The 22134-nt window shown below is 50.2% G+C and overlaps 1 protein-coding gene across 1 annotated transcript in view; it reads left to right on the forward strand.

The window, feature by feature from the left end:
• The window catches only part of SH3BGR (SH3 domain binding glutamate rich protein), a 52965-nt gene that overhangs the window by 24112 nt on the left and 6719 nt on the right, over positions 1–22134 (forward strand). Inside the window, exons 4-6 of the mRNA XM_056119559.1 lie at positions 9373–9447; positions 10907–10999; positions 20803–20856. Of these exons, the coding sequence (XP_055975534.1) occupies positions 9373–9447; positions 10907–10999; positions 20803–20856 (222 nt within the window). The remainder of the gene's footprint in view (positions 1–9372; positions 9448–10906; positions 11000–20802; positions 20857–22134) is intronic.

Below are 22134 nucleotides of genomic sequence, written 5' to 3' on the forward strand. Positions count from 1 at the left end.
ATTTATCCCAGGGGCCCCCAAACACACAGCAGAAAAGCTATCTGCACTTCCATATTCACTGTAGCACCGTTCACAACAGCCAGAATCTGGAGACAGTCCAAGTGCCCGAGAACAGATGACTGGGTAAAGAAACTCTGGCATATCGACACAGTGGAATACCACTCAGCCACCAGGAAAAATGAAACCATGAAATCTGCTTATACACGGATGGATACAGAGAGTATCCAGGTTGAGTGAAATGGGTCAGAGGGAGAGGGACAGACATAGAATGATCGCACTCATTTGCTGGATATTTAAAACACACACACACACACACACACACACACACACACACACACGGTATGAGACTAATACCCAAAGACAGTAGAAACAACGAGGGCCAAGGAGGACTGGTCCATGGTTGGCTGGAAACCTGGCACAGGTTGTGGGGGAGAGTCGGGGAGAGGTTCAGTTAGGACAGAGATGGCACCGGTATGACAGTGACAGTTGGAAGTGATCACTCTGGACAAGGACTGAGTGCTAACAGGGAAAAAAGGATATACAAGATACCCTTATAACACCTGTATTGCAAGACATAAGCCCAGAAAGGGGGAGGGGGAGAGAGAGAGAGGAGGAGGAGGAGAAGAAGAAGAAGATGAAGAAGAAGAAGAAGAAGAAGAAGAAGAAGAAGAAGAGGAGGAGGAGGAGGAGGAGGAGGAGGAGGAGGAGGAGGGAGAGAGGAGGACAGGGGGAAAGAGAGAGGGAGAGAGAAGGGTGAGAAGGAGAGAGGAAGAAGGAGAGAGAGGGAGAAAGAGAGAGGAAGGAGAGAGAGAGAGGGAGATAGAGGAGAAGAAGAGAAGGAGAAGGAGAGAAAGAGGGAGAGAGGGGGAGAGAGAGAAGGAGAAAGAGAGGGAGGAGGAGGAGAGAGGAAGAGGTGTCTTCCATAGAGGCAGGCTGGAAGGGGTGGTGAGAGGGAAATGGACATTGGTGGTGGTGAGGGGTGTTGGAACACTGTATGACTGGGACCCAATCATGAACAGCCTTGTAACTGTGTCTCCCGGTGACTCAGTAACCAAGGGGGAAGCAAAGCTTGTGCTGCTGTTTGCTTGCACGGAATTCTGAGTCTCCGTGGCAGGAGTTCTGCTTGCCCTTTCACTCATCAGCTAGTCTTGGCGCCGGGGTGGCACCCGGGTCGTGTCACTGCTGGGCTCCATCCCGGGCGGCTACTTCTTCTTTTCCTGGTTTTGGGCCCATAGCTGGTTGTACTCAGGACTTGCTCCTGGCTCAGTGCTCAGAGATCACTCTTGGCGGGCTCGGGAACCACACGGGGTGCTGCAAAGTGGGGTGAGCTGCAGGCAAGGCAGGCGCCCTGATTTTGCAGCTTTCCTCAGGACTGGGCCCTTCATTTGTATCGGCTTGTTTGCTAAAGTTTCTGTGTTGGCCCGTGGCTGCAGTCCCGAGACAGTTCATCACATCGGCCGCAGCGGTTCTTTGCAAAGCCTGTCCACTGCACAGTCCAGCCAGCACGTCCCTTCGTCCCTTCTGCAGGAATCTGGTGTGTCTGGTTGCTTAAATTTAATTTAACTTTTTAATGAATCACTGTGAGGTACAGTTAGACTTACAAACTTTTATGCTTACATTTCAGTCATACAATGATCGAGTACCCATCCCTCCACCAGTGCCCGTTCTCCACCACCAATGTCCCCAGTGTCCCTCCCGTCACCCCCACCCCAAGCCTCCCCACCTCTGTGGCAGGCACATTCCCTTTCACTCTCTCTCTCCCTTTGGGTGTTGTGGTTTATAGTGCAGGCATTAAGTGACCATCATGTTTGGTCTATAGTCTACCTTCAGCACACATCTCCCATCCCAAGTGAACCCTCCAAGCACCCTTTACTTGGTGGTCCCTTCTCTATTTCAGCTGCCTTTCATCCCATTGGTTGCTTAATTTTCTTCCATTTGGGGGTTTGGAGGTTTTGATACTCAGGGCTCACTCTGCGCCCAGGGGTCCATCCTGGCGGGTTATCACCCTGCTCCCCGCTTCCTTTTTGTAAAAACAGCCCTTTGATCCTGACCACTCACTTGGAGTCAGCAGCGTTAGTCACGCACGTGACTCCATGGTGGGTGTGTGAGCAGACCTGCTTTGTTTTTATATTTTTTCCTTTTTGGGTCACACCTGGCAAGGCTCAGGAGTTACTCCTGGGTCTGCACTCAGGAATTACTCCTGCTGGTGCTCAGGGGACCCTATGGGATGCTGGGGATCGAACCCAGGTCAGCTGCGTGCAAGGCCCTCCCCGCTGTGTTATCTCTCTGGCCCGAGCAGACCTGCTTTAGTGAGGTGACATGAAGGCCGCAGAAACCAGGAGGTCTCTTTGTTCCGCCTCGTCTGCTGCCACCTTCCCCGGGGCTGCCAACCTCATGGAAATCCATAGAGATTCCCTATCTAGTCACGGTCTTCCCGTTGTTCATCGATTTGCTCGAGCAGGCCCAGTAACGTCTCCTTCGTGAGACTTGTTGTTACTGTGTCTGGCATATCGAATACGTCACGGGGAGCTTGCCAGGCTCTGCCGTGCGGGCGAGATACTCTCGGTAGCTTGCCGGGCTCTCCGAGAGGGGCGGAGGAATCGAACTCGGGCCTGCCATGTTGGCCGCTTGTAAGGCAAAGGCCCTACCGCTGTGCTATCGCCCTATCATGAAAAGCAGATTATTGATCTCCTCCGGCCTGTGATTCCAGATGTCTTGGAGGAGGGAGTCCACCAGGTGGCGCTGGAGGACACGGATTTGGACTTGGCACTATCGCCCTTTCCCCATATTCTTTACCACCTATTGGGGTTATGTTTAATTAGGATTGTAATTTTTGGACCGTTCTGCAACTTAATTTTTCATTTCTTTTTTTTTGGCTGGGGTTGGGGGACAGGCATCACCTAGTGGCTTAGGGCTAACTCCTGGTTCTGCACTCAGGAATTACTCCTGCTGGTGCTCAAGGAACCATATGGGATGCCGGGGCTTGAACCCGGGTCAGCCGCCTGCCAGGCACACGCCCTACCTGCTGTCCTATTACTCTGACCTCTTGAGTTTTCTTTTTTAAAAGCAAAAACATTATTTGAGACAATTCATTAATTTTTATTGAGTCGCCTTGAGCTACAGTTACAAAGCTTTCACGACTGAGTTTCAGTCCTACAATGATCAAACACCCATCCCTCTACCAGTGCACGTTTCCCACCACCAGTGTCCCCAGTATCCCTCCTGCCACTTCAACCCCACCCCCACCCACTGCCTAAAGGCAGGCCTTTCCTTTTCTTTTTTTTTTTAAATTTTTTTTTATTAGTGAAACACCATGAGGTACAGTTATAGACTTAGAAATTTTTGTGCTTGCGTTTCAGTTATACAATGATCCAGTACCTATCCCTCCACCAGTGCCCATTCTCCATCATTTACATTTTTTAAAAAAAATTTTTGTTAGTGAAACAACATGAGGTACAGTTGTAGACTTACAAATTTTTGTGCTTGGGTTTCAAGTGTACAATGATCAAATACCCATCCCTCCACCAGTGCCCATTCTCCACCACCATGGATCCCAGTATCCCTCCCCACATCCCCCCCTTCCCACCCCGCCTCATTCCCTTTTGTTCTCTCTCTCCTTTTGGGTGCTGTGGTTTGCAAAAGAGGCATTGAGTGGCAATCGTGTTTGGTCTATAGTCTACTTCCAGCATGCATCTCCCATCCTGGGAGGATCCTCCCAACACCTTTATTTGGTGCTCCCTTCTCTATCTGAGCTCCCTTTTCCCCTAGCATGTGTAGCTAGCCTCCAAGCCATGAAGCAAAATTCCTGGTACTAATCTCAGCCACTCTTGGGTGTTAGTCTCCTATTTTGTTACTTTATGTTCCCCAGATGAATCCAATCATTCTATGTCTATCCCTCTTTTCTGACTCATTTCGCTTAGCATTTTTGTAGTACCACTTGTATGTAAATTTCATAACTTCATCTTTTCTAACAGCTACATAGTACTCCATTGTGTAGATGTACCAAAGTTTCTTAAACCAGTCATCTGTTCTCGGGCACTCAGGTTTTTTCCAGATTCTAGGCCTTTCTTTTTCACTCTTGTTTGAGAGTCTGTAAGAGTCTGTAAATGTTGCTATGTTTCATTCTGATCCCATTACACAAAAAAAGTGATCAGCTCTTTATTTGGGAGTCTGCCGGATCTGTACTTCAGATACTGCCCATAGTGCAGGAGAGTTTCTGCAAGAGAAAGCAAGGCAGGGAATGAGGCTCCAGCCGTGGGGCCTCTGGGCAGAGGTCCAGCTCTCCCTGGGAGAGATGCACTAGGCAGGACTTGTAGGCTCTGTGCTCAGTAGCGGCCCCGTCTGTGCTAGAAGCCTCGGCGTTGTCAGCTCTGCCGGGTTATAGGTGTTTATGTGAGCGCAGCACTCAAGGACCTCCCGGGATCCTTGGGAGGACAGAGACCTTTGATTTATGGAAAATTAAATGACTTGTCACCAAGCCACATTGTTATAAACAGCATTGCCGAGGCATGTCAGCTGGGAAATGAATAATCTCTCCGCTGAGAAGAGACAATGGGACAATCCCACAGGAAACGGGTGCGTCCAGACCCGTGTTCGTGTCGGGAGGAGCCTGAGTCGCTCATAGCCTCTGCTGCTGGTCTTCGGCAGGTAAAACCAGGCTAGGCACCAGGCAACTCTTCCAGGAGGATCGTGGATGACGCCGCCGCCAGAAAGCAAGCTCGCTCTTTATTTTTTCATTTTTACTTAATTTTCTAATTAAGTTTTTAATTGAATCACAGGAAGATACACAGTTATGAAGTTGTTCATAATTGGGTTTTGGTTATATCATGTTCCAGCACCCGTCCCTTCACCAGTGCACATTTTTAACCACCAGTGCCCCAAGTTTCGCTCCCCCCCCCACTGCTTGCCTCTCTGGGAGGCACTTTTCTTCTTTGTCTCTGTCTCTGTCTCTGTCTATCTCTGTGTCTCTGTCTCTGTCTATTTCTGTCTCTCTGTCTCTGTCTATCTCTGTCTCTCTGTCTCTGTCTCTGTCTATCTCTGTCTCTCTGTCTTTCTCTGTCTCTCTGTCTCTCTGTCTCTGTCTCTCTCTCTGTCTCTCTGCCTCTGTCTCTCTCTGTCTCTCTGTCTCTGTCTTTGTCTCTCTATGTCTCTCTGTCTCTGTCTTTCTGTCTCTCTGTCTCTGTCTTTCTGTCTCTCTGTCTCTGTCTTTCTGTCTCTCTGTCTCTCTGTCTCTGTCTTTCTGTCTCTCTGTCTTTCTGTCTCTCTGTCTCTCTGTCTCTCAGTCGCTGTCTTTCTGTCTCTCTGTCTCTGTCTCTATCTCTGTCTCTCTGTCTCTGTCTCTCTGTCTCTCTGTCTCTGTCTCTGTCTCTCTGTCTCTGTCTTTGTCTCTCTATGTCTCTCTGTCTCTGTCTCTATCGCTGTCTCTCTGTCTCTGTCTTTCTGTCTCTCTGTCTCTCTGTCTGTCTCTGTCTCTCAGTCTCTCTGTCTTTCTGTCTCTCTGTCTCTCTGTCTCTTTCTGTCTCTCTGTCTCTGTCTTTGTCTCTCTATGTCTCTCTGTCTCTGTCTCTATCTCTATCTCTGTCTCTCAGTCTCTCTCTCTGTCTTTCTGTCTCTCTGTCTCTGTCTGTCTGTCTCTGTCTCTCAGTCTCTCTCTCTGTCTTTCTGTCTCTCTGTCTCTCTCTGTCTCTCTGTCTCTGTCTATCTCTGTCTCTCTCCTTTTGACATCCCCACATTTTTTAAACCTTTTTCTTGGATCACTGTGAGCTAGACCCTTACAAAGCTGTTCGCGATTGGGTTTCAGTCCTAGAGTGTTCTAACACCCACCCCTCCACCAGTGTACATTTCCCAGCACCAGTGTCCCCAGGTTCCCTCCCATCACCCCTCCCACCCCCTAGCCTGCCTCTATGGCAGCAAGCTCACTCTATGGCACCAGCTCTGATTTGAATAACTCGAGGCTGCTCCCGTGTGACGGGGGATCCCGGTGGGGCTTCCCGGCACTTTCACTTAGCACGGGGCGTGAAAAGCTCCTCTAACACCTCGGATCCTGCAAAGGTCAGGCAGAGGGACTCTTGTTCCCAAGCGCCCCATGTCACCTCACAGAACCGCTTCGGAGTCGGTTTATAAAAAGCCTGGGTGGCAGCCAGCTCACTGACCCGCCGGGGAAGGGCGGCCGGAGAGCAGGGACAGAGTCCCCAGCCCAGCCGCAGGCCCCTGCGTGTCCAGCAGTGACTGCTGTAGCCCCACGTGTGGCATCTTGTCTGCTGGACCGAGGTGGTCGTTGGCGTTTGCTCCCTGACTGGGTGTCGGGATCCTGAGCCAGGGCCCGGGTGGTCACAGCTGTGGGGAGATGCCGTTGGGAACCCAGCCAACAGACTGCACAGGACCCTTCCTGGCATCGAGCATCTGGAAATGCTCGTGGGGGCCTCAGAGGAAAAGAAGCCCATGGACGGATCTGCATTGGCAAAGACTGGGCGCATTTGTTGTTCATTTACTATGGGTGGCTTCTGAAGGGCCGAGGCCTGAGCAGCAGAATGAGAATCGTGTGCAAGAGAAATGGATGTCTCGGGTCTGGAGCGATAGCACAGTGGGTAGGGCATTTGCCTTGCACGCGGCTGACCTGGGTTCGATTCCCAGCATCCCATATGGTCCCCCAAGCACTGCCAGCAGTAATTCCTGAGTGCATGAGCCAGGAGTAACCCCTGAGCATCGTCAGATGTTTGAAAAGCAAAAACAAAACAAAAACCAAATGAGGGCTAGAGCGATAGCACAGCGGGTAGGGCATTTGCCTTGCACACAGCCAACATGGCCGACCCGAGTTCGATTCCTCCACCCCTCTCAGAGAGCCCGGCAAGCTACCGAGAGTATTCGATATGCCAAACACAGTAACAACAAAGTCTCCAATGGAGACGTTACTGGGCCCGCTCGAGCAAATCGACGAACAACGGGAGGGCCTTTACCTTTACCTTTTAGATATTTTGGTGGCAAGCAAAAGAAAACAAAATCGGTCTCACTACTTATATGGAACCATTAAGTCTATTACATTTTTTTTGGGGGGGATGGTAGTGGAGGTACTCTTGGCTCTGGGCTCTGGGGTCTTCTGGTGGTGCTGAGAAGAACTTGAGGTGTGCTGGGGTTGGGCGCGTGCACAGCAGCACTTTGGCCTCTAAACGATCTTGCCTACCCCCTGTAGCACATTTCATCTCCTTAAAAGGAAGAAAAAATACTTTAGGGGCCAGAGAGATAGTACAGTGGGTAGTGCACTTGCCTTGCAAGCGACCAACTTGGGTTCAATTCCTGGTACCCCATAGGAGTTCCTGGGCCTGCCAGAAGTGATCCCTGAGTGCAGAGCCAGGAGTCAGCCCTGAGCACAGCTGGGTGTGGTACAAAAAACCAAGAAGGGGGGTGGGAAAGAAATGTAATTACAATATCCCACAATTTTGTTCAGTTTGTGTTTAATATAGTGTTGTTTGTAGACGCATAAACAGGAAAACATTTTGAACAACCATCAACTGGGGAATGTCTGAGTAAAATTTTACATATTTAATATGAAGCAGATGTATGAAAGAATGAAACCATATAAATTAACCAGGATAAATGTCCATTAAGATAAAAATTTAAGTCATGCACAGTAATTTTTTTTAATGTAGGAGTACTGCTATTTATTCATCCACTGATTAGCTGATTGAACTGGACATGAACTCCACAGTGATTTTTTTTTTTAAGGGATGAATAAGGCAAACAGGGGCTGGAGCCATAGTATGATGGGTAGAACGCTTGCCTTGCACACGGCTGATCTGGGTTTGATCCCTGGCATATAGTCCTCTGAGTCTGCCAGGAGGAATTCCTGAGTGCTGAGCCTGGAATTAACCCCTGAGCACTGCTTGATGTGGCCCCCAAACAAAACAAAACAAATGGAACAGTTCCCACGTATATAACATGAGTAATCTCTCCCGTACGGCAAAGCCTGGCAAGCTCCCCGTGACGTACTCGATATGCCAAACACAGTAACAACAAGTCTCACAATGGAGACGTTACTGGGCCCGCTCGAGCAAATCGATGAACAATGGGAGGATAGTGCAGTGCTACAGTGCTAATATGCATGTCAATTTTTTTTAAATTTACAATTTTAATAATACACTGGTGGGATTTGAGAGTGTCCATGTGTTTGTCTCATGTGCTTCAGGGGCTTCTGAATAGAAATGACCTATATTTCCCTCATTTTACTGAACTATAGTTGGTATATGAGGGTGCTATATCAGGGTGATATGTGAGTTTCTGTGTCAGTAAAGTGTTTTTGAGATCAGATCACAGATCACAGATCATCCTGTTATTCGTCGATTGCCTCGAGCAGGCCCCAGTAACGTCTCCTTCATCCTGGCCCTGAGGTTATATTCAAGGCTCTTTAGGAGAATGAAACCCATCATTGTTACTGGTATTTGGCATATTGGGTGCGCCACGGGGAGTTTGCCAGACCCTGCCGTCAAAGTAGGAATGAGATGCTATAATAAGATGTCACGCAGCCGCAAATGCGGCCGCGCAGTTCTGGGAGCTGGTTTTTATAGTCTCAGAGTCTTGGCCACTGATGGGATTACACGGCGCCAGGGGGCCAGTTGGTGGGTGTGACCCCCGCCTACTGGAATTTGGAGGATCTGGGTGGAGGATGCTCGACTCCAATCCGAGTAGGCTTGGAGATCTTGGCCCCGGAACCCACGTGGCTTTGTCCCTCTGCCGGTACCTTCAGGTGTGCGGAGAGTGGTCTCAGCATGGTGGTGGCTGGTCCTGGAGGTCTTCGGCTGCCGGGGCCCTGGCCAGGGCGGGGAGGAAAGCTCAACCCGCTCCCCTCCAAGGGGCTCCGGCGAGGAATAGCCAGGCGCGGGGGCAGGAGACTGTAAAGTGATTTTGAGATAAGAACATAGAATATTTCACACCTGTTCCCGCATGTACTTCCCTCTCATGATGGGAAGAAAGAACCGATTGGGCATTGCTGGGTGAGCCACGGGGACCCAGAAGGGCTGTGGATCGAGCTCTGGACCCCAGGGGGCATTTCCTGCCCTTGTTTCCTTGTCTCTCATGTAGGGATCTGCCCTACATTTAGGCCACAGTTTGCTAAAGGGGGAAGGAAGGATGCGAACAGTCTTAATAGTTAAAAGATATTGCGATACAAGCTATTATTCTCTCTTTTGTAAAAAAACATTTTAAAGAACTGTGATTTACAAAGTTACTGATAGTTGAGTTTTAGGCATATAATATTTCAACACCAATCCGACCACCAGGGTTAACTTCCCACCACCAGTGTTCCCAGATCCCCTCCCCTCCCCAGCCCCCCCCAAAAGCTATTATTCTCAAGAAAATGTCTTGATTTCTGTGGTGCAGGTGACAGAATCCCCCGAGGGAGCATCTTCACTTCCCAACGGTGATGTAGAGGGAGAGGCACAGGGTACCACGGAGGTGAGAATCGGTGCCACACGGTGTCCACTGGACCCGAGGCTGCTCTGTGTCTGTCTGTCGTCTACCTACCTGTCTTCTGTTTATCTATCATCTGTCTACTCTCATCCATCCATCTGCATGTGTGTGTCTGCCCATCTATCCATCCAACCATCCATCCATCCATTCACCCACCCATCAATCCATCCATCTACCCATCCATCCATCCATCCATCCATCCTCCATCCATCCATCCACACACCCATCCATCCATCCATCCATCCACCCATCCATCCATCCATCCATCCATCCACACACCCACCCATCCACCCATCCATCCATTCACCATCCATCCATCCATCCATCCACCCCTTCATCTATCCAGCCATTCAACTGTCTGAATACCCATCTGTCCATCTACCCATCTATCAGTCTAACCTATATATCATCTATGATCAAGTATATATGTATCACCACTCTTGTCTATCTCCTTGTTATCCATTATTTATCCGTGTATGTGTGTATCTGTCTATGCATTCATCTATTATTTATGGGTATATTATATGTTTCTATGGGCCATCTATTTGTCTACTAAGTATCACTCTCATCTTTGGGCCAGAGATATATAGTACAGTGGGGAGGGCACTTGCCTTGCACATGACTGACCTGGGTGGATTCAATTCCCAGAACCCCATAGGTCCCATGGGCCCCACCTGGAGTGATACATGAATGCTGGGTAGGAGGAAGCCCTGAGGCGTAAGAACAAAACATAAATGTCTCACTCCGCTCTACCTGTCACCCAGCATCCAGATCTTCCTGCTCTCAGCTGGAGTTTCCTCAGCAATCTGAGATTACAGATCCTTGCCCACCTCCCAACACACACACACACACACACAAGGAAGCAAACCTCGCCTAATTCTGATTCCTTTGGACTCTTATTTTTTTTGTTTTTGTTTTTTTGGGTCACACCCAGCGATTCTCAGGGGTTCCTCCTGGCTCATGCACTCAGGAATTACTCCTGGTGGTGTTTGGGGGACCATATGGGATGCTGGGAATCGAACCCGGGTTGGTCACGTGCAAGGCAAATGCCCTATCTGCTATACTATTGCTCCAGCCTCTGAACTCTTCTTTATAAGTTTTTGGTGGGTTAATTGAAACTCCTCATTCAGGGGCTGATGACTTTTCCTGGCCAATGAGCTAGTCCTGTGGGCTTGCACCGATAGATCCAAATACCCTTTGTCCGATTTGCAGCCTCGTGTGCGGCCGCTGCAGCCTCTGAGCTCTCTAGTTCCCGATACCCTCCAATGAGCAGCCTCCAGCTGGCGAAGGCAGACAAGAGACCTTCACTGGCTGTTTTCAGCTGCTTCTCAGCAGAGGCTATCACCTGGCAGTGGGGGTGAGGGGTGAGGGGTGGGTTGGGGTGTCTGATGGTTCCTTGGAGCCTTCTCAGGTTAGCCATACTGTGAATTTTTTTTATGATCAGGGAACAGAGAATGTTGAAGAAAGTGGAGAAAATGAGGCAGAAAAAGAAGATAAAGAAGATGCAGGCGACCTCGCCGAGTCCCAAGAGAAGAAAGTGAGTGTTTGGTCTCTCCTGGGCATCTGGTCAGGTTGGAGTCTGTGTGAGCCCATCACTGCCCCCTGCTGGGGCCGAGTGTCTTCCTGGGTCTGGGACAGTGATCAGGAGAGCGAGGGCTGGAAGTTGAGGTGATTCTCCTGGGCTGGGTCAGGGTTGCGTCAGGCTCTGGGAGAGCTGGAAGGAGGCTGGGACACAGGAGAACACAGTAGCCAGCTGTCTTTCCGGCCTGGTGACTGTGTCACCCAGGGCAGGTGAGCTTCAGGTTCTTTCTAGAACAAGGCCATTTTCCTGGTGACTGACTCCCAGCCTGTTTGGGGGTGGGTGGGACATCTTTATGGGAGACCAAGAGGAACTGAGGCGAGAAAGGCGGGTATGCAGGGAGGGAAAGGCACCCGGGTCCTGGCCCAGTTGGGGGAGGGTAGCCTAGTGGAGAGCGCTGGCCTCGCACATGTGTGGTTCTGGGGTCAGTGCCCCCAACAAGCAAGCAAACAGGGGGATGCTCGACCAGGTGATCCAAGACCAATGATCAAACTCTAAAGGAGTTCAGACCCAGGAGCAGGATAAAGGGGGCTGCAGCTGGTAGGGGTGGGGCGAGGCGGTGGTTCTAGAAGGATCCAACTGAGACAGTGGAGGACTGGGGATGAGGGGTGGTCACTTCCTCAAAGATTTCCAAGCAGATGGCCGTGAGCCAGGCAGGGACTCCATCAGTGGGCTCGTGCCCAGAGTGTCCCTTCTCCTTAGGACGGCGGGGTGCTTCTGCTCCCGGCCGGTTGCTCCGGTCTGTTCCTCATGCTTGGCTGGTGGGCTCACACCTTACTGGGGATGGTATCCAGGTAGACGCTTTACCTGCTGTACCGCCTACTCGCTGAACCGTCACTCCAGCCCTGACCTGGGGGTTAAAGCTGGAAAATCCCGGACACTGAGTGTCCTCCTGCCCGAAGCCTGCCGGCTCAGTGCTGGGAAACACAGGGGGGTGGGGGTGGGGGGAGATCTTGCTCATTCCGAAGAAAGACACAATTTCAGTCTCTTTTATTTTGTCTGGCGTAGGGGGCCAGGCTTGTGCATGCTCCGGGCTTGCTCCTGGCTCTGCACTTAGGGATTATTTCCGATGGTGTGTGGGGGCTCGAACCTGGGTTGGCCATGTGCAAGGCAAGAGTCCTACCTGTTGAACCATCACTCTGTTCCACAATTTTCGGTCCTGATCTAGATAGTCAGTAGGATTTTGTGGCAGCCTGTATAATTTCAAAAGAAAATCCAGGGGCTGGAGCGATAGCACAGTGGGTAGGGCGTTTGCCTTGCACGCGGCGGACCCGGGTTCGATTCCCAGCATCCCGTATGGTACCCTGAGCACCGCCAGAAGTAATTCCTTAGTGAAGAGCCAGGAGTAACCCCTGTGCATTGCCAGGTGTGACCCAAAAAGAAAAAAAAGAAAATCCAGGGACAGATTCATTATCTTGTCATTTAAAATTACACATTTTTTTTTTCTTTTTGGGTTACATGTGGCGATGCTTAGGGGTTACTTCTGGCTCTGCACCCGGGAGTTACTCCTGGCGGTGCATGGGGGACCATATGGGATGCTGGGAATCAAACCTGGGTCAGACGCGTGCAAGGCAAACGCCCTACCTGCTGTACTATCGCTCCAGCCCCAATTATGTGGTTATTTTTTTTTTTTTAGGAGTACTGCTATTTATTCAGCCATTGATTAGCTGATTGAATTGGACATGAACTTCGCCTTAATTTTTTTTCTTTTTATATTTATTTATTGAATCACTATGGGAAAAGTTACTAAGCTTTCAGGTTTAAGTCTCAGTCATACAATGATCAAACACCTTTCCCTTCACCAGTATTCATTCTTCACCACCAAGAACCCCAGTATACCCCCACTCCCACCCCTCCAAATGCCTGTGAGGCAGATGATTTCTACTTAACTCTTCTCTACAATGATTACATTCATTATTTCTACAAAAGATGCACCATTATTGTTTACAATTTCCCCCCAAACAATCAGAATTGCTGAAAAGGCATTGTGAAATACTTTGTTTTCTATAACTGGTTATGAGAATCATGTAATGTCATGCAGCCCTAATAGCGGCCACGCGATTTTGGATTTCTGCAAAGAGCCAGATAATTACGAGATTGGTTTCTGTGTGTCTGGTGTTATGGCTGTGCTGAAGCGCTGCTCGTGGGGGGCAATTCATGACCTCGGTAGGGTGTAAAGGACGTGCCAGTACCTCCCCCCTTCCCATGAGACTGCAGTTGCCCTGTCACCACCGGCTCGTACCTGGCTTTCCTATAAGCTCTGAGGCGGCGGCCACCTTGCTGCCGGGGGGGAAAAGGAGGAAGGGAGCAACACCCTTTCCATCCTGGGGAGGCATGGTGCCATAGTTTAATGCATGGTCCATTCACTTTTCTTCTGCAAGCTGCTGGGCTCTGGACTAAGTCCTTTTGCCTCTGGAGCCATGGCCATGCCAAAGAACCGCTTGTGGGAGGGCAACTCATGACCTCGGTAGGGCAGAAGGACGAGCTGGTACCACCCCCCTTCCCATGAGACTGCAGTTGCCCCGTCACCGCCAGCTCATACAGTTATGTGGTTTTTAATCATTCAACCTTCTCATCAATTGCCTGATGCTTCTTCTTTTTTTTGGGGGGGGGGTCACACCTGGCAATGCTCAGGGGTTACTGCTGGCTCTGCACTCGGGAATGACTCCTGGCAGTGCTTGGGAGATCCTATGGGATGCTTGGGATTGAACCCGGGTTGGCTGTGTGCAAGGCAAACGCCTTCCCTGCTGTGTTATCTCTCCAGCCCCTGGTTTAGTTATGTTTCAAAATTCAGTGTGCTTCTTTTACAAAAGACGTAAAGACAAACATTACAGCCTGGCCTGGAAACCAGTCTCTGAAGACTGAGAGGAAGGAGTGGCTTTCTGGGGTGGGTTACCCATTGGTGCTGGGAGACTGGTGGGGGGAACTTATTATTTTTTTAATAACTTTATTTAAACACTGTGGCTTGCAAAATTGTTCAAATACGGTCTTTTGGGGAATCCAGTGTTTTGGCACCAAACCCAGCACCAGTTTGACCTTCCTGCAACCTTTTCCTCCAGTTTCCCAGTTTCCCACCCCTCAAATCTGCCCCCTTGGCAGAAACAAAACAATTTATTTTATACTGTTTATTACGACAAAAAAGGCAAATGGAATTATCAAAACATAGTTCAGTAAAAGAAAATTAGTGAAAACTGTTGTATCTTGCAGGGGTGTTACTAAAGTCCTTGTCTGAGGGTTTACTGGGATGCTTGTGGCTAGTTGCTCCTTCTGTATTACTGCTTTTGCTTGCTGAGCTTCATGGGATTCTGCACTACTTCCCCATCTAACAGCTGTGCTCCTCCTGGGCTGGCAGGATGGTGGAATTTTGAGGGGTTCTACAGCCACATATGCGGCCATGAGCTCTAGGAGCTGTTGAACAGGAACAAAACTTTTTATTTATTTATTTATTTATTTATTTATTTATTGAATCACCATGAGATGGGCTGGAGCGATAGCATAGCGGGTAGGGTATTTGCCTTGCATGCGGCTGACCAGGGTTCGATTTCTCTGCCCCTCTCTGAGAGCCCAGCAAGCTACCGAGAGTATCTCACCTGCTTGGTAGAGCCTGGCAAGCTACCCGTGGCATATTCGATAAAACAGTAACAACAAGTCTCACAATGGAGACGTTACTGGTGTCTGCTCGAGCAAATCAGTGAACAAGAGGAGGATGGCAGACAGACAGTGCTACGCCATGAGATATAGTTACAAGCTTTCATGTTTGAGTTTCAGTCATACAATGATCTAACACCATTCCCCCCACCAGTGCACATTCTCTACCACCAATGTCCCCAGTATCCTCCCCCCCCCATCCATCCCTCCCCCTGCCTCCATGGCAGACAATTTCCCCCATACTCTCTCTCTACTTTTGGGCATTATGGTCTACAGTACAGATACTGAGAGGCCACCCATCATGTTTGGTCCTTTATCTACTTTCAGAACACATTTCCCATCCCGAGCGATCCCTCCAACCATCATTGACTTAGTGATCCCTTCTCTATTCCAGCTGCCTTCTCCCCCAGCTCATGAAGCAGCTTCCAACTATGGGGCAATCTTCCTGCCCTTATCATTACAGTCCTTGGGTGTCTGTCTCATATTATGTTATTTTATATCTCACAAGTGATTGTAGTCATGTCTATTCTATGTCTGTCCCTCTCTCTCTGATTCATTTCCCTTAGCATGATACTCTCCTTGTCCATCCACTTATAAGCAAATTTCATGACTTCATCTCTCCTAACAGTGGCATAGTATTCCATTGTGTAGATGTACCAAATTTTCTTTAACCAGTTATCGGTTCTCGGGCACTCGGGCTGTTTCCAGATTCTGGCTATTGTGAACAGTGCAGGACAGCTCTTTGGCTAGTCCTCCCTCAAGATTAATCATGAGCCGGTGAAACTGGGACGTTTATAAATTGGAGGCTGCTGCGGTTTCTGGAAGTACAGGGTTGGGGGTGGGGAAGGACCACTTCTGGAGACACTCAGCCCAACTCTGCAGGCCTGAAGGTTCGATGCTTTGGGCCCTGTGATATGTGTGTGGGGGGGGCTTATAAGGGCCCCACACATGCAATGCATGCACTCCACCCCTCTGAGCTATCTCCCTAGCCCCTGTTTTCTATTATTATTATGATTTTTCTTTGGTAATACCCAGTTGTATTTAGGGGACTCCTAACCTCTCAGGACTTGTTCCTGGCAGTGCTTAGAGGATCCTGTGCTCTGGGAGTTGAACATGGGCCTCCCCCAAGCTCCAGACCACTGAGCCATCTTTCTGCCCACCCACGTACCCCCTGTATCTAGGGGTTGATTTTCTCTGGCCTGGCCTCCATGGCAAAGGCTCTGCCTTCTGGTCTTCATCCCTCCAAGTTCATTTATGTGCTGATCTGAGATAACATTTGTTGGGAGTTATCTCTTATGGTTACTTCTGATTCAGTGCTCTGGGTCCCCAATGGTGCTTGGGCAACCTCATGCAGTGCCAAGGATGGTCCTCGGGCCTCCTGTGGGCAAAGCCTGTGCGCCTGTCTGCTGGGGCAGTTCCTGGCACCAGGAACTTGCGTTTGTTTTGTGTTTATATCTGTTCATTGAAGTTGTGCTGCATTATAGCGTCATGTCAAGCTCGGGGTGCACGAGCTTCAGCTTGTGTATACGTACGACACTGATTGCCACAACCGCATTTTCTTTTATTTTTGACTCTTGGGCATTTAAATTTTTTCTTCCTCTGGTCTTCTTGTTTACTGAGGTTACAGTTGATGGCAGAACGGGTATCTTAGGATTTATTTTGGCACCTTGTCACAAGTAAGTTACTCCATCAACCCTGATGGTCAACCCTGATGGTCACCTCAGTTCTTATTTTTGGAGGGGGCATACCCAATGGTGCTCAGGAATTACTCCTGACTCTGCACTCCGCGATCACTGATGGTGAGGGAGGGGCTCAGGGAACCATACATGTTGCTGGGGATGGAAGTCAGTCTACAGCATGCAGGCAAGTGCCCTCCCCACAGTCCTGTCACTCCACCCCTCAGTTCTCAGTTCTTCTCTTTTTTTTCCCCCTGGGGTTTGGCTTTATTTTTTATTTATTCATTTTTAAAATTTTTAATTTTTTAATTTTTTTTTAACTAGTGAGACACCATGAGGTACAGTTGCAGACTTACAAACTTTCGTGCTTGGGTTTCAGTTATACAATGATCGGGTACCCATCCCTCTACCAATGCCCGTTCTCCACCACCAGTGGACCCAGTATCCCTCCCACCCCCCCATCCCATCTCCCCCTACCCCACCCCACCTCTGTGGCAGGGCATTCCTTTTTGCTCTCTCTTTCCTTTAGGGTGTTGTGGTTTGCGATAGAGGTATTGAGTGGCTATCATGTTCGGTCTATAGTCTACTTTCAGCACGCATCTCACATCCTGAGCGAATCCTCCAAACACCCTTTACTTGGTGCTCCCTTCTCTATCTGAGCTGCCTTTTCCCCCAGCATGTGCTGCCCTCAGTTCTGTGATGGGTCAGGGCTGTGTCTGGCCAGACTTTCCTTTTCTATCTTCCACACCTGAGCGAGTTCTGGGGTGTTGTTCTTCAGACTGGTTTCATTCCGCGTCACCCCAGCCAGTCCCAGCCATGTCTGACATGATTATTCTGGATCACATGACTTACTCAAATCCACTTTGCTCCCCTTTGTCCTATTGTTTCTACATAGAGACAAATAAATTCTTATCGCCCCCCCATTTTACAAATGATACTTTGCTCCTTGACATAACTTAATTGAATCCAGGAGAAAAATAAAAATCAGGCTTGCCAGTAAACAGATTATAAATGACGTCATAACACGGTTAGCTTGGGGACTGATTGTATTTGGAGGAAAATCAATAGGATCTCAGGAAGGAGATTCGCTGGCCGAGAGAAGGAGCCTGGAGGACCTGCTGTCTGCCCTTCTGGTCGTGTCTGCCTGAAACTATCATGTGCGCATTTGTAACTCATTGTGCCCAAATAAAATATTTATTGGGGGTGGGGGTGGGGCGGAAAAAAAAGACAGCGCAGGCAGGAAGACGGCTAGGCTTTCTGCTCCAGCTGGGCCCGAGGCAGCCGGGGCTCAGGCCTCCTCAGGCAGCCAGAGAGGCCGATCGGGTTGCTGCTTGCTGCCCCAGCCTCTGCTCAATACTCACCGCGGCCACCCCTGTCCTTAGTCCTGGCCCTGGACACATCGGCAGCCCCTGTCTGGGCCACTGCACGACCAGGAGCCCACTGGGCAATTCCAGGCTGCCTCCTTGGGGGCAGTCCAGGACTTTATACCCGCCCTGCCTCAGACTGATTCTTCAGTCCGCCTTCCTTCCTTCTTTCCTTCCTTCCTTCCTTCCTTCCTTCCTTCCTTCCTTCCTTCCTTCCTTCCTCTCTTCCTTCATTTCTCACTCTTTCTCTCCCTTCCCCCTCCCTCCCTCCCTCCCTCCCTCCCTCCCTCCCTTCTTTCCATCCTTCCTCCCTCCCTCCCTCCCTCCCTCCCTCCCTCCCTCCCACCCTCCTTCCCTCCCTTCCTTCCTTCCTCCCTTCCTCTCTTCTTTCATTTCTCCCTCTTTCTCTCCTTTCCCCCTCCCTCCCTTCCTTCCTTCCTTCCTTCCTTCCTTCCTTCCTTCCTTCCTTCCTTCCTCCCTCCTTCCCTCCCTTCCTCTCTTCCTTCATTTCTCCCTCTTTCTCTCCCTTCCCCCTTCCTCCCTCCCTCCCTCCCTTCCTCCCTCCCTCCCTTCTTTCCTCCATCCCTTCCTCCCTCCCTCCCTCCCCCTCCCTTCCTCCCTTCCTCCCTCCCCCCTCCCTCCCTCCCTCCCTCCCTCCCTCCCTTCCTTCCCTCCTTCCTCCCTCCCTCCCTCCTTCCCTCCCCCCTCCTTCCTTCCTTCCTTCTCTTCTTTTCGTGTGTCATTCTTTTATTTTTGTTCTTTCTTTTCAACAAATTTCTCTCCTCTAACTTCTATTTAAAATTTTAATTTTTATAGACGCACCATGATTTATAAAGGTATTAATGACTAAGATTCAGGTATACGATGTTCCAACACTTATCCACAGACTAACTTTCTCAGAAAAACCAGGTGAAGTGACTTTAAGCTGCTGCGTTGCCGAGTGAGTGGGTGAGGGCGTGACGGCTCATGTCACTCCTTAGGATCTCATCAGAGCTTTGGGGGTACTAATTCTCCGGAAACAAGTTTTGGGGCTGGGGCTGGAACAATAGGGCAGCGGGTCAGGCGCTGGCCTTGCACACGGCCAACTGGGGTTTGGTCCCTGGCACCCCATAGGGTCCCCTGAGCCCTCCAATCCAAAAGTTATTTTTTAAAAAATATTAATTAATTAATTTTGTTTTTTGGGTCACACCCGGCGATACACAAGGGTTACTCCTGGCTCTGCACTCAGGAATCACTCCTGGCGTTGCTCAGGGGACCATATGGGATGCTGGGAATCGAACCCAGGTCGGCCGCGTGCAAGGCAAACGCCCTACCCGCGGTGCGATCACTCCAGCCCTAAATACTTATTTATTTTACTAAGTAGCTCGTGACAGTGTGTTACAGATACCCTGTACACCAGCACCACCCCACAACCATGGCACTTCCCACCACCGCTATCCAGGAGTGATTCTTGAGGGCAGAGTCAGGAGAAGGCCCTGAGCATGGCCAGATATAGCATCCCCCCACCCCGACCCCCCCAGAAAGGGAAGTAGTTTTAGGGGGAGAAGAGAGCGCTCGGTGGAATAGGGGGGCTGGCTTGGCACGCGGGGGGCTCGGGTCACTCCCCGGGACCACATGTCCCCCTGAGCACTGCCGGGGTCTCCTCTGAGCAGAGCCAGGTGCCCACAAAGGGGAAGTTCTGTGTGTGCAGTCAGTTGCCCAGCAAGCCTTCTCCCAGCAGGTGAGGCAGGCAGGCTGTTGTTTTCAATTTTTTTTTGACTCTCCCTAGTGATGCTCAGGCCCACGCCTGGCTCTGCTCTCCAGGGTCATCCTGCTGTGACTGTGAGGTGCTGTGTGCAGGGCGGGAGGTCTATCCACTGCACTGTCACTCAGCCAGGGTTTGATGACTCTGCGTGACGGCAGACAGGGTCTGTCTACTCGAACCCCTTGGGCTTCTGTGAACCAAGGATGGACGTTTAGTTCAATAAATAACAGTCTTTGGAATGATTTGATAATAATAAAATCACTGTCACTGTCATCCCGTTGTTCATTGATTTGCTCGAGTGGGCCCAGTAACGTCACCATTGTGAGACTTGTTGTTACTGTGTTTGGCATATTGAATACGCCACGGGGAGCTTGCCAGGCTCTGCTGTGCGGGCGGGATACTCTTGGTAGCTTGCCAGGCTCTCCAAGAGGAACGGGGGATTCGAACCCGGGTTGGCCTGGTCGGCCACATACAAGACAAACGCCCTACCAGCTATGCTATTGCTCCAGCCCAATAATAAAATAGCAATGATAAATGTATTTGAATGTAATTGAATGAAGAATAAGTTAATGAGGCACATGCAGGCCGCTTGGCTGCTAGCTCCAGGGCGCCCGCGGGAGGACCTGGACTGACCCCGTGTCCATCCCCACAGCCGATGGTCTGTGATCTGCAGAGCCGGGGCGTTCGAACCCAGGGCCAGCTCATCCGTTTGAAAGACAAGCCCCTTTGTCGTCATGTGGGTTTGGCCTGTCCCCTGCTTCCGGGGAACCCAAGTTCATAAGAATAATTGATTGGGTTTGTAAAAATGTCAGCCGTCCACAGAGCTGAAAATTCTGCATTGCGTGGTGTGATCCTCTGGCCCCAACCAGTGACATTAATTAGCTGCATTTTTTTCAGAACTGAAAGTGGTGGGAAAATGCCTTTAATCTTTAGAACATTCCAGGGGCTGGAGCAATAGCATAGTGGGGAGGGTGTTTGCCTTGCACATGGCCGACCCGGGTTCGACTCCCAGCATCCAACATGTTCCCCCGAGCACCGCCAGGAGTGATTTCTGAGTACAGAGCCAGGAAGAACCCCTGTGCATCTCTGGGTGTGACCCAAAAAGCAAAAAATAACAATAATAATAATAATAATAATAATAAATAAGAAAGTTGTGAAGATTGTTGTACCTCAGCGTGGAGACATTGAGCCCTTGCGTGAGAGATGGCTGAGTCTGTTACAGGTCACGCCTTCTGTGTTCATATTTGTTCATCGAGGCGGGTTGCCTTCTATGGTACATTCAGGTGATTTCATTTTCTCTCTTTTCTCACTCCCGTGAACGGAGCCCAGGATGAAGAGGGCGAGGAGGCCACAGCTGCAGAGGGCGAGACGGCTGAGGGGGAGGTAAGACGCAGACCCCCGACTGCGTGGAGCAAACAACCCCCCCCCCCCCCCGTGGGAGCGGCCCCTGCAGTGTCCCGTTATCCCAGCTCTTTGTGAAGTGGCGAGGCTGCCTGCACCCCCCTGTCCGCCCACTGCACCCCTACCTCAGCCTGCCGAGGGGTGAGGCAGCTTCTCAGAGCGTCCCTAAGGAAGAACAGGGGTCCCAGCCCAGGGGAGAGTGCAGCATGTCGGGCGAGTATGTGGAAGCAATGGGTGGGCCGGGAGGGGCTCACTGCCCTCCCATCCCCCCATCCCCTGCACCCCCTTTGAGACCACCAGCTCTGCTGTCCCTACTGTAAGGATTGGGGGAAAAGGAGAGATGCTGAGAAGGACCAAGATTAGCAAAGCAAAAGAAACAGACCCGTTTTTTTTTTTTCCCCTCTGGAAAGAAAGATGGCAGCCGTCTTAGAGCTTTATGGAAAGCCAGGTATGAGCCGGTCGTGGGGCGACTGAAACCTCATGGGAAGGGGAGCATTCCCGGCTCGTCCTTCACGCCCTACCAAGGTCAGGAGTTGCCCCCCACGAGCGGCTCTCCGGCACAGCCATGGCTCCAGAGAACAGAAGCCAATCTCATAATTATCTGACTCTCAGCAGAAATACTTCCAGGCTTAATAAGTAAAATACCAGAAATCCAAAATCGCGCAGCCGCTATTGCGGCCACTGCGACCTCATTTGATTCTTGTAATCAGCTGTAGAAAACAAATTATTTCACAATGCCTTTCCATCATGTCTGATTTGGGGGTGTAAGCTCTAAATAATAATGGTGCATCTTTTGTTGAAACAATGAATCTAATCAAAGTAAAAAAAAAAGAAAAAGAAACAGACCCTCAGTGGGAGAACAGAGAAGGAGGAAACGTCTTCAGTGAATACAGGGAGAATAAGAGGTACTTGTAGAACGAGCTGGCAAGAGGCTCCGCGTAGCGGGGCCAACCGAGGGACCCCACCAGCCTGGCACCCAGGGGAGGGTCTCCTGGCTGTGGTTACAGTGTAACAAACAACAACAACAACAACAACAAAGAATTGTGGCAAGGGGCTGGAGAGATAGGCTGGGAATGAAGGATGCAGCTGACCCAGCTTTGATTCATGGAGTGAATCAGAGCCATAGCAGGAGTGAGCCCTAAGTACAGAGCCAGGAACCACCTCTGAGCACTTCTGGGGTTGCCCCCGAAACAAAGCAAGAAAGTGTCATATCAAATAAGAACTCAAAGGAGTTAAAAGAAGGACTGGAGGGGCCGGAGC

This window comes from Sorex fumeus, unplaced genomic scaffold (assembly GCF_029834395.1).
Source record: "Sorex fumeus unplaced genomic scaffold, SorFum_2.1 ptg000041l, whole genome shotgun sequence".
NCBI lineage: Eukaryota > Metazoa > Chordata > Mammalia > Eulipotyphla > Soricidae > Sorex > Sorex fumeus.